The sequence below is a fragment of the Macaca nemestrina genome, chromosome 2 (assembly GCF_043159975.1).
Source record: "Macaca nemestrina isolate mMacNem1 chromosome 2, mMacNem.hap1, whole genome shotgun sequence".
In the NCBI taxonomy this organism is placed as follows: Eukaryota; Metazoa; Chordata; class Mammalia; order Primates; family Cercopithecidae; genus Macaca; species Macaca nemestrina.
Window position 1 is genome coordinate 160,724,328 of NC_092126.1, and position 16,573 is coordinate 160,740,900.

Below are 16,573 nucleotides of genomic sequence, written 5' to 3' on the forward strand. Positions count from 1 at the left end.
GGGCACTGTCCTTCCACCCTCCTCCGTACCCCCCTGCCACTCTCATCAGTTCAGGGCAGAAGCAGCATTCCCTTCCCCCTCAGTCACTCAGAGACGGTGCTCAAAGTCTGTGAAAGCCAGGATCAGGTACCAGACCCCAGTCAGATTCTGTTACTTCTGTCACCTTTGACCACGCTCCAGCGAGCAGATGCTGAACTGAGAGTGTGTGTGTTTGTGTGTGTGTGTGCGGCCTGAGATGAGAAAGGGAGGTGCCCTTCTATAATAATAAGGGTATGCATTCAGCCCATCCACCGGTCACACACGGAGAGGACCTTAGAAAGGCTTATTATTTCTGGAAACTCTATTTGGAAAGAACTACTACGGGAGAATGGGAGACAGCCAAGACTTCATAGGATTTCATTCAGGTAGTGCTTCCTGCCTGTCCAAGTGGAGCTGTGAAACGCCTCCTGGCAAGAGAACAGCCATTTCTGCCACAGCAAAAGGCGGATCCACCCTTTCTCGGTCCCTTGTCAAAGCTTTGCCATGACAACCTAAGGAACTATGGAATTGGCAGGATCTTCCCGACACCCGCACTCACCCACAGCTGCAGAGGCACCTGTCCACGAGGCCATGTGAGAAAGATGCTGGTAGGCGCCCACCTGCCTGGGGTTCCAGAAATACCCGGTGCAGGGTTCTTAATCTAGGGTGCACGAGGGACTTCAGGAGTCAGTGAAACCCCAGGCTCATGTGAAAACATTGACTTTGACTGTATGCACACACACTGTTTCAGGGAGGTCTGTGTTCAGCAGGTGCTCAGTGGGATCAGGACCCCAGAACAAGTTAAGAACTGCTGCTCTGGGGGACTCCTGGCCCCACGCCCAGCCCCCCGCCCCCATCTCCACCTCAGCCTGAGGTCCCATCCAGTCTGAGGGTGGCCAAGAAGAAAAGACAGCAGTGGATGGAAAAAGGAGAGAAATGACCTTTTAATGTGACAACTGACATGTCCGTACACACAACCTTGCTTTTCAGGTGAGGATTATTCTCATTTAACTGAAGCTGAATAACCCCACCCATAGGTTCTCTCCGAGTTGATCTAACTGGACAAGACCTCATGGGGAAAGTCTGTGGGGAGCAGTACTGGAAGCCCACCCTCAATGGTCCTATTCTGGGTGCTCTGAGTCCCAGGCACCGCCTGACACTGCATCTGGCCTTCAGGACACCTTCCCGGCTGTGATCCTGGCTCACAGCTACTGGGCCCTGAGGTCATCAGTGAGTCATCTGAATGCAGACTGCCAGGCACCTCTGGCCCTCACCACTTCTACAGTAAGGATTTGGGGAGTATGTGTGAACAAGGAAAGGGCAGCTTAAAGGGGATGTTCCCCGCTTTGAGTTTCCTATTCTTTGCCAATGGGGAGATAAGTTCTCACTTATCTGGCCTGTGACCTCTCTAGATGCCGTGGCACAGCATCTGTGACCAGGCTTCTGCCCAACCATGTGGGTTGACAAAAACCACAGCCAGAATATGGGCCTGCAGGCCATGGGCCCCTCCTATTGGGGGCTCCTCCGTCTCTCTGGAGTCAGGGTCCCAGGAAAGTTAATCAGTGACTAAGGTGAGCTCTGATCTCAGCTGTCTCAAGTTGAAAAAGCAGAAGCCATCAGCAGTCAGGGAACCATCCTGTCCCCTTCCCTCTGCCCTGGAGAACTCCAGGGACTCTGCCCCCGTCCTGCTAGGGGTGCTGGGACTAAGAGTGCCATCTGAAACTGAAGACTCTGGCCCCGTACAATGCTCAGCCACTTCTTCACCTTGTTGATGCCAAAATCACGGGAAGGTCAAGAGAACGCCGACCTCACACACCTGATCTTTGTAAGAGGTGGGGCGAAGCCAGGATTCTGCCTCTCCCACCCAGACACCCAGTGGCACGCTGGGGCCGCCTGGGCTCCTTGCTGCTTCTCTGCTACCACAGTTCTGAGTAGCTGCTCAGAACTCCCTGCTCCATAAGCCCAAGATGGATTCCTCAGAGGTCTCAGTTAAACATAAAATATACACAGCCTCCAATAATAAAACAAAACCCTAGCCCTCTCTCCATCATTGCATAAGCGCTTCCCCCATCCCACCCAGTTAAATCTTGTTCCTGGGGAACGTGTGTTCTCTCCAATAACTTCAGTTGACGTCTTAACACAGAATAAGAAGGGCTGAGCAACTGTAGTTGGAAGAACTTTCTAAGTGTCTAAGTAGGTGTTAAGGTGATGAGTAATCAGGCTGAGTCCCTATATAAGGTGAACGCTGTAGCAACTTAAAAAAAGAATGAGTGTTAGTGGATAAGCAAGAAATGACCTGGAGAGATGGTGGGGAGAGACAGAGGGAGAAGGAAGGGCAGAGGGAGAGGGTCTCTGACAGCTGCACAGACAGATGGACAGATAGGAAAAAAATGGAAGAGACACAGATGGAGAAAGAGGGGCAGATGAAGAGACAGGAGTGCAGGGTCCAACCCAGTGTGGGAAACAGGAGGGTTAGGAAGTGAGTTCAAACATGTCAGGACCAGAAGAAATATATGGCTTCAGCCAACACAGGACCAGAAAGCAGAAGACAGGTTGGAGGAAGGGAATCCTAACCCTGAAGGAGGAGAGTTGCAGTTCAGGAGGACTAAGGGCTGGGGCAGCTGCTTTGTGGTTACAAAGCATGTATAGATTACAGGATTTTATATTTCTTTCCATTTATGCTTTTTCATCTACTTCTAAACTGGATTGATAGCAGAGAACTCTTCAATGATACCCATATCTCATCTGGAACAAGCTGCATCAGGCCAAAGGTGCCAACCTGCCCATGTGTGACACCCTGTGCTAACCTGGGCACCGTACGTCCCACCCAGCCTGAGGGTGGCCACTACCGCAGAGATGAGGGGAGGACTTTGAAGCTACAGCAAAAGGAGGCCCAGGCCTTTGGCAGAGAGAGAGGTGACATCATCTGCCTCACTGGACAACTGCTGATACATTCACAAACCCATCTCCAAAGCTGGGTTAATCTGTTGTGTTAAGAGCTACAAACTTTTCCAGATATTCTGCTGACATATGCTCTAGAGATAAGAATCTCTCAGGTCATTCAGAAGAGCTATTTGTGCAATCTGCCCTTTCTTTTCTCAGAGAGAAAACCTGCCAGACTTTGGGCGTCCATTCAGACTCCACCTCTGCTGAGAATGAGGGAGGTAAATTTACCTTAAATGTCACAGCTCGGTTATATTCAGTATGAAATGCACCATCCCTGTCAAATGAGGAGAAAAATGTGTTAACTTTAAGAATGGTTGTGAAGATACATACCTTTGGTTTCCTGCAGCATCTTAATAAGGTTCAGCTTTTGAATGCAGTTCAGGATTTTATTTTTTTAAAGAAACAATTGTAAACACAGGAAGAAAACCATTCTGAAATAAAATTAATCTAACTAAAAATTGCTGTTCACTGAAAATACCAATGAAAACGTTCGGCACTTACTTGGAAATTGGAAATGCCCATGTGTACTTACTGGTAATGGAATAATTCGACCTTTTTGTCCTTCGGGCTCAGGTCAACTTTCATCTTCTTGCACAATTTCCTACTCTCTGCATCACTGAAAGACACAAATGTCGGGAACCATTTATCACCTGAAGTCCTCATAAAGGTGTTGACAGCAAAATCTGCTGGTGTCCTAAGAAATAAGCCAGGTAACTTGGAATTCCCAATAGCAGATGAGGGCCTTACTACAGATGGGCTGTGAGAACTGGAGGGAGGAGACTAACTAGGAGGCTAAGGGCTGATCAAGAAAGACAGAGGCTGGCTGCGGGGGCTCATGCCTATAATCCCAGCACTTTGTGAGGCTGAGGCAGGTGGATCACCTGAGGTCAGGAGTTCGAGACCAGACTGGCCATCATGGTGAAACCCCGTCTCTACTAAAAATACAAAAATTAGCCAGGCGTGGTGGTGCATGCCTGCAACCCCAGCTACTCGGAAGGCTGAGGCAGGAGAATCGCTTAAACCCAGGAGGTAGAGGTTGCAGTGAGCCAAAATTGTGCCACTGCACTCCAGTCTGGATGACAAAGAGAGAATCCACCTCAAAAAAAAAAAAGAAAAAAGAAAAAGAAAGAAAGAAAAGAAAATAAAGAGACAAGCAGACAGGAGCAGGTGTGTCATGACTTGTGGGTGGCAACACAGACAGACAGAGGGAGAAGGACATTTAGTAGAGATCGGGTTTTGCTATGTTAGCTGGACTGGTCTCCCTGCCCCCTTCCTCCCTCAGGCCCAGACAAAGACAGGTCCAGACAAAGGAGGTGCCCCAGCAGCTTAGGGGGTGGACAATCCATGGTAACAAGAAAATAAACTCCAATCCTGGCCACTCTTTAGATTTACCAGGCAAGTTTTTAAAAAGATCGATGCCCTGGCCTTCCCCTGATTATTAATTTGGAATCACTGTCGGGGGTGGGACAAGCAAGATTTTTGTTTTTAGAGCTCTGACATAGGCTACCTGCTATACACTATGTGACCAAGGTAAGAGGAAAACATGCTACCATGTTGAAGAAGTTATGAAATCTGGCCAGGTATTGACAAAAGACAAAAGGAGAAAGGACCAGGCTGTGGTTAAAGGAGCCCCTCCCTTGGCATCTGGGATATTACACTCTCTTCCAATAAGAAATGCCTGTCAGGTACCATTCCCCGTTTACAAAGCACTCGTGCACAACCTCATTTCATCTTAGTGCCCTGCCTGTTAGAACAATGGATTTCAATATGTGGTCCCTGAACCAGTAGCACCAGCATCATCCAGGAACCTGTGAGAAATGCAAATTATCAGCCCCATCCCAGACCTACTAAATCAGAAACCCTGGGGATACCTGAGCAATTGCATTTGAAGAACCTTCTAGGTGATTCTGATGTGTGCTCAAGTTTGGCAACCACTCATTGCATTAGACTAGCTCCTTCACTGGCTCATGTTCTTCTCCCCTACCTCCACGAGGTTTGGCTCCCCTGTGCCCTACACCAGCCCCTTAGAGACCTGACCTGCTCCCACAGCTTCCCCGTCCTGCCTGCACTCAGCCAGTCCGAGAGTTCTGCTTGTTACTTGGGGGTCATCTCCCCAGCCCTGAAAAGACTCAGTGAGGGCATCTCGGCTACCCAGTGCCCACTGGTCACCATTGACTACACAACTGGAGTCATCTTTTGGGGAACTTTGTTGGGACAGGTACGACAGCCACCTGAGGCAAGGCACTGTATCCCCCTGTTGCTTACACACCTCACCTCCACCAACAGCCATTAGCTTCACACAGCTGTGCACCAGCCCAGAACAGATGGACTAATTAAACCACTCAGCTCAATTCTAAAAGCAACACTCATCAGTGGACATGTAAAAAACGCAGGACCTCATTTTAAGTGTAAAGATACAATTTGCAACTCAAGAAGCATGTCTTACTGGAGAGGTGTGTGACGGTCAGAGAGGAGGAGTGCCTCCCTGCTCCCTTCCTCCCTCAGGCCCAGGGGTTTCCTCCCTACTAGTCCCAGCTGTCTAGCCATCGCTGCAGCCACTGTAGCTTCCAGCCCTGGGCCTGGCAAACAGTGGGGACTCATGAAATGCATGAAGAATCCAGAGAGGAACTGCAATAGTTCCTCCCTCAAGGTGGCAAGGACATTTTAGGATAGAGTCCAGAGAGAAGCGGCAAGCTGGGGGTGGGCTCTCCAAATACAGAGGGCAGCCCAGGGCATCCGCTGAAAACTTTCTTATCCTAAAGCCCTCTGAGGTCCACATATGCCTCTTCTGACCACCGCTATTACAGTTCAGGTGTGCCCTGTCCCGCAGGGACTCTGTGGTGAAGCTGCACTGAGGGGTGGTGGGTCTGTTTGATAACAACTGTGAATGAGGTGCCCCTTCCCCGCTTGAGTTAATTCCCCGGGACAGAGGGCTCGACTTGGGATGTTTACAACCACTCACTTGGCACCTTCCTCGTTGGCCTTTGTTCTTCTGTGCTCCACTGTTTCTGTGACCACCTACCGTCCACCCAAATGCAACAACAAACAGCAGCTGGGGCAGGAGCCAACGCTGGGATGGGATGTGCGCAGCCTCCCTCAGCCCCATCAGCCCCATCCTGGCACCCACGGCATGTGAAGGGCCGGCTCATCGCCTCTCGGTTCATGCTGCAGTGCCTGCCTGGGCGGCTCAGACGCTGCAAGGCAGCAACTGGAGGGGAGAATCCCCACCCCATGTCCCTCTCTCTTCCATCAAGCCTGGCTAGCAGCCTCTGCCTGTGACTATCACAAAGCAGAGGGAGGAAACAGGGGCTTGGTTCATTCCCACGCCAATCCCGGTCCACTCTGTGGGAAACCTTTCCACGAAAAAGTCCCACGACGGCAGCCTTAGGTTCCCTGAGGGCCCAGGCAAGTCTTAGGACTAAGAATCCAAATCAACTAAGTTGGCTGGTAGAGCTGGGGCCACAGAGGCACCCCTGCTTGTTCTTCAGCTTGGCCTCCAAGGTTCAGCCCAGTGCGCAGCCTCCTGCCCTCACTCCACCTAAGCAAGTGCCCCACGAGCCCTTACTCCAGACTCTGTGCCACCTTCTTTGTTAGGTTTTGTAACACTCCTAAGGATTCTCTCCTCTCCCCATTCCCTGCATTCTTTCTTTCCCTGAGAGGTGAGTGGGGAGGAGGCTTCCTGTCCCGTCTGAGCACACTTCCGGCACAGACCCGAGGACCACTGGATCCAGCACTCCTAATCTCCCCTCCCCTGTTGTCTTCCTCTCCACGGCGCTTGTCAACATCTGACCAACTTGTCCACTGCCTGCCCCATCAGAAACATGTGCTCCGTGAAGCCAAGGGCTTGGTTTTGTGCACAGCTATCTCCCCAGTGGCACAACAGCAGCTGACACATAGTAGGCACTCTATAAATCACCTGACTGAATGGCTGAAATGAATGATATTATCTTACCACCGCTGGGATAAGGCTCTGTGTTTCTGGCTTTCTGGGATCTCTGGGCTCCGTCTACTGAGCTCCAGGAATCCTGCCAGATGACAATTCCTGACAATGTTCTCTCAGCACTGCTCCCCTCCTTCCCACAGTTCTGTCTCTCAGAGTGTATAAGTGTGAGTAGTGTGTGTGTGCGCAAGCATGTGTGCACACACTAATTGTGCAGTGCAGACAATAAATACCAGAAGAGTTCAAGTAGGGGAGAAAATTACCTAAGCTCAGAGACTTAAAAGGATCTGAGTTGAGAGATTAAGTACAATTAATTGATCTACTGCCTACCTCCCTCCCCCAGCCAGTGACTGAGGCTCTAGGGGAGAAAGGAGACAAAGCAGTGAGCAGGAAAACGAGATGCTTTGCTAGAATTGAGGGGATGGAGAACGCCACCGTGGGTCATGGAGAAGGGGCTGGCAGTGCAAAGACCGTCACCCGCCACTCCCCTGGCCCCTGTCCTGCAAGAACCAGCCATCCCTCTGCCCATTTACTCACCACTGTTCCAAGGAACGAGGCGCCAAGGCCACTGATCTGCTCCATCCTATCCTTCCCCACCTCACTTGGCTGTCTTCCACGGATAATGTGGAAGGAAAGACTGCAGAGGCCTCCACACACTTCCCTCCCCACCCCACACCCCCACGCCCAGACAGACACATGGGCATGGGTGTTTTCATCTGAATCTGCCACGGGACAGCTGGCTGCCAGTCGGGAGTGGCTGCTGCAGGTACACAGTGCTGTGTTTATTGGATTTTCCTGTGCAGTAATTACTATCCAAGAGACTGGAGACACACACTCTGGGGAGTCAGGCCCAGGGATCAAAGTGGGGGTGAGAGCAGGAAGAAAGAGGAAAAACAAGGTCTGGGAGACGGCGGGGTCAGGGGGTGGGGGTCTGAGGTCTTTCACCAGTCCAGTCTGAGTACCACAGCCCACTAGAATGACAGTTTCAACATCTGGCTCTGCCATTAGCGACCTCTGGCAGGACCCTTAGTTTCCTGAGCTGCAAAATGCCAGAGTTATCCACATAAACTGAATGGAGCTTGATTTCTCTACGGGGTCAAGTCAGACTAAATAAAGCATTGAGACAGGTTGCCTTATATCCTGACACATGAACCACGAGCCAGAACCTGGGGCGAAAAATGGAGACAAAATAACCTCTGAACCCCTGTCATCTCTCTCCTCGCCTCCCAACCGGATCCTCAGCCAGCCACAGTTGGGGTTCTCACGTCCACGGCAGACCATGTTCAGCCCCTCCTGGTGGGGTAGAAACAAGACCACACTGAAGACAAGAAGGAAGGCTTCTGCCTGTCTTAACATTAACTTTGTGCCCATGGCTACCCCAGCCTCTCTAGCTCCATTTCCCCATCAAAGAATGGATAACTCTCTTCCTCCCACCGGCCCCGGTCTAACATGGCAGGATTCTGGCCAGGTGGACCCATGATCTCCTGGGGCCAGGTAGGAGAAGAAAGGTAGAAAGTGTCCTCACTTCAAGGACGTGAAGAAAAGGGGGGCGAGTGCTGAGCAAGAAATACTGAGTGACTGCCTGATGCCAAGTACCAAGGACGATGTGAAAGAATGTGGCTGGAGGATACAAGGCAGGAGGCAATGAGACAGAAGTCCTGAAAGAGCTGAACCTTGACCTTGGACAGGCCATGGTGGTCACGTAGCACCCTCTGAAGGAAGGATTCCCTACAATAGGGCTCCTCCCCGAGTTGGCTGTTTCCCTTGGCACATGCCTCAAGAAGGTGCATCACAGGGTCCGGATTACACAGTACAGTTAGTAAGAGTGGTGGGAAAAAGAGAGAGGAACATGGCTTTTCTGAAGACATGTAAGGTGCCTCCCCTCCACTGCCCTCCCAGCCCAGCAATTCTAAGGCTCTGCTCCTCAAGGGGATGTGTCACTCCAACAAGTGCATGGTGTTGTGCTGGAAGGTATCTGAAGCCACAAGATAAACATGGCACTTCTTCTGGGAGTCTGTTTTACCCCCTGTAAGTAATGTTGAACATGCTGAGGAGCAAATGCTAAATTCAAATAGTTTTTAGGAAAAAACATAAGTCTTCAAAATATGTTATGCCTGCTCTGGCAGGTCCCCAATCTTACATCTGGGAAGCTGTCACCGCTCCAGGGAAATCAAGCAGATGGGGAGAAGGGCAGGGAAGAAAGCAGATGTGGTTAAGCAGTGACCCTAAGCCTTAAGGAAAAGAAAGTAGCAAGCACCTGATAGGACAGCCTTGCCCCCTGTGAGATGCAGCCTCAGGAATTAGCAAACCAGGCACAGCTCCATGCTGGCTCCAGCTCAACTTCCCAGACAGCAGCACTCCACGCCAAGCCCGAGCCCCAGCGCCCAGCTGGCAGGGCACGAGGGGAATACCAACTCCCGCACACACAACCCGCTTAACAGCCGGACAACCACCACCAGCCAGACTGAGCGTGGCTGTTGAGGTCTGAGCCAGGAGTGGAGTGAGGGAGAAGGAAAGCTGACAAAACCCTGGACAGAAGTCAGACGCCCTACAGACACCCCAGAACAACAAGTTACAGGACCTGGAGCAGGGAGAAAACCAGCGGAGAAGTGTTCGTGTGTTCCTGCAGGTGCGCATAGAGGAATAGGGAGGAAAGAGCCAGAAAAGCAAAAAAATTAAAAAAAGAAAAGGAAAAGAAATATCCATACAGAAAGGAGAGAGGAGAAAAGAGGCCAAAAGAAGGCCAGGCCAGGCCAGGCACGGTGGCGCATGCCTGTAATCCCAGCATTTTAGGAGGCAGAGGCAGGTGAATTGCTTAAGCCTGGGAGTTCAAGACCAGCCTGGGCAACATGGCAAAACCTGGTCTCTACAAAAAAATACAAAACTTAGCTGAGCATTGTGGTATGCGCCTACTGGGGAGGCTGAGCTGGGAGGAAGGCTTCAGCCTGGGAGGTCAAGTCTGCAATGTACTGAGATTGTGACACTGCACTGCAGCCTGGGCAACAGAGACTGTCTCAAAAACAAAAAGGGCCGTGCCAGGTTGCAGGGAGTCCTGGACTCAGGATTGGGAAAAGGGAACAGAAACCTAATAAGGGGAGAGAAAAGAGGGAGACAGGAGAGAACCTCAGAGAGAAGGATAGGAACCCTTCCAAAATGGGGAATGGGGAGGGAGGGGCACAAAGAGAAAAATACCCCCCTCAAAGACTAGAAGGCACGCGCCCACCACCATGCTTATAACACACACACACCAAGCCTGGAAGCTTCCAGCATTTTCTGAACCAGGCTATTTAGGGATGAGAGAAACTTGGAAGATTCAACCCCACATTTCCCAGAAGATTCAACTGAAGCCCAGAGAGGGGCAGTGACTTGCCAAAGGCCCCACAGCTATTTGATGTCAGAGCCTAGACTCAAAGCTGGGTCTCCTGACCTTTAGTCCTACAAATTCCACTGCACCCTGTACTTTTTTTTTTTGAGACGGAGTTTTGCTCTTGTAGCCCAAGCTGGAGTGCAATGGTGCGATCTTGGCTCACCGCAACCTCCACCTCCTGGGTTCAAGTGATTCTCCTGCCTCAGCCTCCCGAGTAGCTGGCATTACAGGAATGTACCACCATGCCCAGTTAATTTTGTATTTTTAGTAGAGATGGGGTTTCTCCATGTTAGTCAGGCTGGTCTCGAACTCCCAACCTCAGGTGATCCACCTGCCTCGGCCTCCCAAAGAGCTGGAATTATAGGTGCAAGCCACTGTGCCCAGCCTGCACCCTGTACTTCTTAAGGGTCAGAGCAAAACACCCATGGCCTGGGGCTCACTCCCATGCCCAAAACCTTCTTCAGGTTCATCCTTACAAGAACCAAGGGGTCCTCACCCAGTAAACAGTTGCTGAGTGAACAAGCATACCATTTCTCCCCCTCCAGCTTCCTCCTGAACAAACTTGTCTAGATGAAAAACAACACTAGGAGAACGGTGTCTCACATTTAAATTGTATTTCCTATTTTACAAAGAACTTTCACTTATCCGATCCTTATCACAGACCTGGAAAGAAGGCAGAACGTGTATCGCTGTCCCATTTCACAGCTGAGGAAACAGACTCAGGGTGACCGACTTGCCTGGTGTCACAGGGCTAGTGAGCAGTGCAGCTAACTAACTAGTCAGCAGTCAGCCTGGGCCCCCTCCTAAGCCCAAGGCTTTCTCTTTTATTCCACACGCCTGCAAAGACACCTTGACACTGGAGTAGCATCTTCTCTCACCCCAGATGCTCCCTGTTCCCCTCGCCTGCCTTTTAAAGGGAAAAGCAGGGTGGCCTGTGTCACCTCCTGACCTTCCTGGTCACCCCAACCCCAAGCCCTGTCCCCATCCTAGCCACCAACCCTTCGTGGGCAGGGCAGGAAGTGGAGCTGGAAACGATGAGAGATGGGTGCCTCAGCAGGGCCCATTTGAGGGAGGTGAGCTCTGGCTGGCTACCTGCTATTTTACAGTGACAAGGATAAAGAAGGTAGCCTGGCCCCATGCCACCTACTCGCTCCTCAGCAGACAGCACCAGAAAGCAAAGTTCCCAACGGCACTTCTGCCCATCCCTGGGTGTGTCTCATTCACAGACTCACAGAATGGACTGGACACACTTAGGACAACCGCGAGAGCTCTCATTGCAGGGCTCTGTGGAGCTAACACGGGGGCTCCCCATGTCCTGACGATTCCAGGCAAGTTTAGAAGTCTAGAAGCAGGAGTAAATGAGCTGGAGGGTAGGAGCTGAGTTCTTGGAGATCTCCTTTTCCAGTAGTAGTTTGTGACAGCTGCCACCCAGAGTGGCCTACCTGGGCCACAGCCCAGAGTTCTGAACCTCGGGCTACTCAGGAAAGATTGCACCCTGCCTCTAATTTCAAACTCACACCCAGATATTCCTGAGTCCAACTTAATCCACTTTGGCTCCATAATTCACCTACTTATCCACACTATTTTAAAAGCTATCTAACATTTCAGTTTCTATTTCCTCTTACAGGAATAAATTCAACAGAGTGAGGCAACTACATGGAATAGTCCATCCTTCCGTCTTCGGGTTAACTCTTTCAAGCTCCAAGGTGCTTCCCTGCCCCAATTTTAATTTGAGCACGTGGAAATTCACAGGATGTTCTCATTGGCACTTTTATTGACTCCAGACATCATGTTTCCAAACTTGAGTCCTGAAGTTGAATCTCCATAGTCTGTCTTCACCCACTACCCTGACCCCATTTCACTCAGGCACCTTGCGCTGCATGTTTTCCAGGCTACTCAGGGACAGCAGCAGGCCTTTTACCTCCACAGGCAGTTCTAGGGGTCCATTCCATAGGTGGCCGCCTGCAGGGAAAGCCAGGGCACTGTGAGCACGTGGTATTGTGCTCTGAGGTCTTTGCACCAAATGTGAACACGACCTCCTCTGTGAAGCTTTTCTCAACCTTTCCAGGCAGAATGGAGGGGCTCTCCCTCCATACATATAGTCTGTGTTTGCGGCACTGTTCACCTGACATTGGAATCACTGGGCTAAGTGTCTGCCCTCTCCTCACATACTGAGCTCCTTGAGGATGCAGTTATCCATCTGTATGTTCTCAAAGCACGTAGTAAATGCCCAGTAATGTCTGTTACATGGACCCAGGTGGAGATAGCAACTAAGTCAAAGCTCCTCTGCCCATTTCTGCCACCTACAAGCCTTGTAAGAACTCCCTACAATAAGCCTCCATCAGCTTGGAAGAACTGCTGTCACCTCCAGATATGGAAATTCCAAAGTGCCTTGTCTCCATCTAATAGGCTTTGTTACTCTGCCAGTCACACAGAGCATGGCTGGTCAAATATGGGAGACAGAGAGATGCCTGGAAGGCAAGCACCCTTTCGGATCAACTATGAACTAGAATTAACCAATGGCTAAGATCTCACCTACTGCCTGGTGAGCAGCCTTTTCTGTTCAGTTAGCATCTGAATGAATCTGGAAGTATGAGGCCACACACACACACGCACACCCTCTACAGCACACACCACTTGGCTAAGACTTATTATCCTAGTTTCACTCAGTGTTTTGTCAAAATATGAATCTCCTTCAATGCTCTCTAATCACAGGCAGAACAAACTTGAGGTCATCAACTTATAAATCAGTTGTGTCCCAAAAATTCACTTGAAAAGTAACCATTTAGAACTCAGACTGAAGAGGAAGAGGATTACACTGGGGTGGGTACCATAAATGTTCACTTAACCTGCAGGGTAGTAACAGGGCATATTACTCAGGCAATAATAGCTACATTAAAGATTTAGAAGACCTTTACAGGCCTGGGCCCCCTCAGAAGCCAAGGCACAGGCAGCTCGACCCACTGATTCTACCTTTGCATGTTGGGCAGCAGAGGCATCTAGTGGTAATGTCCTGGGTTGGGGGTAAAGCTCATGGTTCTTGCTACAGACCCACCACAGGCAAACCTGCTGGGTAACCTGGAAAATCACCTTGCCTCTTGGGGTATCAAGGCCTCCCTCTGTAAGACAGGAAGGCCCCCTCTGCCACTCACCTCCCTCTGGGAAGACAGAAGAAAGCAACACATAGAAATAGAAGAAAGTGAAATCTCTATGGAAAAAGGGAAGAAAGGGGGCTGGGCTGTGAAGAAAGGGGTGGAAAGCCAGACACCACTCTTCCAGTCCAGAGTGACCTTGAAGTATCACTAGAGGGAACCTTTCCATCGCATACTCCCTCCCAGATTATTAATCAAAGGACAGTTCCCGTCCCCACCCTTCAAAGCCCCAAGTGCCCCCTGCCCAGCAGCCACATGGCACATGGCCCCAGCACATACCCACAGTCCACCCAGCAGATGGTGCCTTGTCCTTTCACCGCTTGGGCCACTGTGGACAGTAACCTGAGATGATTTTCAGCTGCCGCCTCTGTAAAAAAACAGAAAATTAAACATCTGTGCCCAAAGGCACTGGGTCACCTCTGCCATCTTCCCTCAGAGGTGAGGAAGGATGGAGACCAATCCCAGAGCGGGTGGAAAAGTCCTGAGCACCAGGTAAAACACCCATCCCTGCACTCAACAGTGCCAGGGCTTGTGCTGCAAGAATAGTCCTGGCTCTTCTCAGAAACCCCTGATCCCACCATCCTCAGGGGCCTTCCTCTTGGACACAGAACCCCCAAGTCACCCTGCCTTAATCCACACTTCACACCTTACTCTTCCAAGAATCTCTCAGCCAGATCCTCAAGGCCAGTAAAGTCTCTGACTCATGTCTTTCTGGGATACATTTTGAAAATTCCATAAACAATGACAATCCTATAACTAAAGCAGGGAATGATGCTGCTGACTCCATGTTCAAATGTCCTGGCACCCCACCTAGGAGCTGACGAGAGCTGGGGTCAGATCCTTCCTTTACTTGTGGAGCACATGCTTATCTAGGAGCTCAGTACAACCTGGTGGTAAAATGAGGTCTATACGTGACACTAGGCTCTGATGGGCCAATGCCAAAGACACCTAAGCCCCATTTAACAGCCCACTTCCCCAGAAGCCACGGGGCAAGAGCTGGTCCTGACAGCACCTCCAGGAGTCAGTTGCAGGAATGTGGACCACGCCTTGGGACAGGATGGAGTGATCGCAAGAAAGGAAGACTTTCTCATTGGTGCAGGTGTCAATCCTGATGGGTCAGGGCAAGGCACCCGGATACTACTGTGGGAGGGCAGGGTCTTAGGGACAGAGCCTCTGTGGCCAGGATTTTAGCACTGCCAGCCTGCAATGATCCACTGCAAAGTGGCTGTGGCCAGTGTTTGATTCCTATGGCCAGCAGGCTCCTGAGTCACATTCTCCTAGGTGACACCTGTGAGCTCACTTGAAAGTCCTGCCAGACAAAGACTGGTGGGGAGAGCGATCTGCCGCTTTCTCCCGCCAGAAACCGTATGATACATCCCCACGCCAAGCAGAAATGATGTCTGAATCATGTGCCTCCACAGATCGCCTTTTCTAGTGTGGATAATGGTAGCTGTTTGTGAATACAGAGCATGCTGAGCCTTTCACAGAAGCAAACAAAAGTATCGCTCAAGAGACATGCACGGAGTCACTAGGAGGAGGCACTCCCAGGAAACCACGGCCAGGGTGACAGGAGGAGGGCAAGCCACTGAAGTGGGGAAGCCATTGTTTCACTGCTCTGACTGGGTTCTGGGAAGCAGGGGAGGGGGAGAAATAAACTAGAGCAAGATAAAGTACCCCCTGCCCTAACCTGCATTTCAGCCATGGAAAGGGAGGCACTGCTTGGAAGGATGGGAGGGAGCAAAGAAAATCCAGTTTTTGCACTGCTCAAAATCCCACTGAAGGTCACATGTCTCTTGTGCAGCAGGCCTGGGCAAGGAGGCAGGAAGTTAAAATAATTGCCCAGGCCCCATCAGGCAATGAAAGCAGGAGGTAGGCTGACAAGTGGGAAGCACCAGGGCCTCTACTCGCAATAGCTCGAGACAGGGTGGGGTGAGGGAAAGAGAGCTTAGGCGCTACCTCCTGCCCTGCAAGCTCCTGACAACAGGCCCCACCTTTCCACTCTCTAACTCCCTAATGATTTTCTGGCCTCAGCCCCATTCTGATCTCAAAGCCCTTCTCTCATTGCAGAATCAATACTCTCTTCCCATCCTCCATCAGAGAAAATAAGAGGCAGCGGGGCATAGGGGACCATCTCCCACCTGCTGCTAGGAGATCTCAAACGAGTCTGCTACTCCCAGCTTCCATTTCCTCATATGTACACTGGATGTCCTCTGACAACCCGCACTGCCTCCCTCCTGGCAAAGGAGCAAATGAGACTGTATTATGATGAGCTTATATGGTGGGATCTACCCTAGAGAAGGAATGGAACATGTCTATCACTGACAATCATCCTAGCTCCAACTCCAGGATTATCCAAAGCAGCAAGCCACATGTTTTCAGGGCCCTATGCCCCAGGCCTCAAGAGTACACTGCTTCCCTTTCCCTTGATTTCACCTCTATTCCTGAGAGGTGACAGCAGAGAAATGCTAGTCACATGCTGGGCTCCCAACAATGCACTCGGGGTATGTGCGTCAGACCCTCAGAAGCGGAAGCAGCAGCCGCAAGTGGCAATGAAGACATCCCACATGCCAGGGATGCCTGGAGAATGCAGGCACATCTGGAGCCTCTATCATCCCCCAGGTGCCAGTGAGGGTTGAGGCCGAGCTGCCAGGGAAACCTGTGCCCGGAACCGGCCCAGCCATTGGCTGCTGCTTCTCCAGGGCCACAGAAAACTTGGCATCCTTAGAAGCAGCAAAAAACACTTAACTCCGCTGGAACAACTTCAACGGAGTCAGTGTTCACCCTTCCCCAAAGTCACTGCCAAGAGCCAAGCAAACCTCTCTCCATCTGCTATGTCCTTGCCAGTCTCAAGGTCGGAAGAGAGGCAGGCTGCTGCTCCTGCCCCCAAGAAATACTGTGTCCCAAGCTTAGAGCCCACTCCAAATTCAGTCTTGCATCTGACCCCAGAGCAGGACAGATGGGCTTGGCAGGGCCAGGGCTGCCAGCTGGGGTGAGTGCTCCCGAGCCTGGGGCCCATTCAGCTGGCAATAGGCCGGCCTGGCCAGTAAATCAACAGCTCTGGCAAAGTGTGCCCTGGCAGGGATCGGCCCCATGCCTGTGCAGGAAGCCAGGACATCCATCCCCAGTGCCCGCCATTGTGATCCTCCATCC

The 16,573-nt window shown here is 51.1% G+C and overlaps 1 protein-coding gene across 2 annotated transcripts in view; it reads right to left on the reverse strand.

Annotated features, from left to right (window-relative positions):
- Positions 1 to 16,573, reverse strand: part of LOC105470273 (protein disulfide isomerase family A member 5) — a 93,948-nt gene that overhangs the window by 54,273 nt on the left and 23,102 nt on the right. Inside the window, exons 3-6 of one of the 2 annotated variants that reach the window (XM_071092348.1) lie at positions 15,562 to 15,657; positions 13,703 to 13,790; positions 3,497 to 3,580; positions 3,193 to 3,238 (exon numbers count right to left, since the gene is read on the reverse strand). In XM_071092348.1, the coding sequence (XP_070948449.1) occupies positions 3,193 to 3,238; positions 3,497 to 3,549 (99 nt within the window). In that variant the 5' untranslated portion in view covers positions 3,550 to 3,580; positions 13,703 to 13,790; positions 15,562 to 15,657. The remainder of the gene's footprint in view (positions 1 to 3,192; positions 3,239 to 3,496; positions 3,581 to 13,702; positions 13,791 to 15,561; positions 15,658 to 16,573) is intronic. The other variant, XM_011722084.2, reaches the window with a different exon arrangement.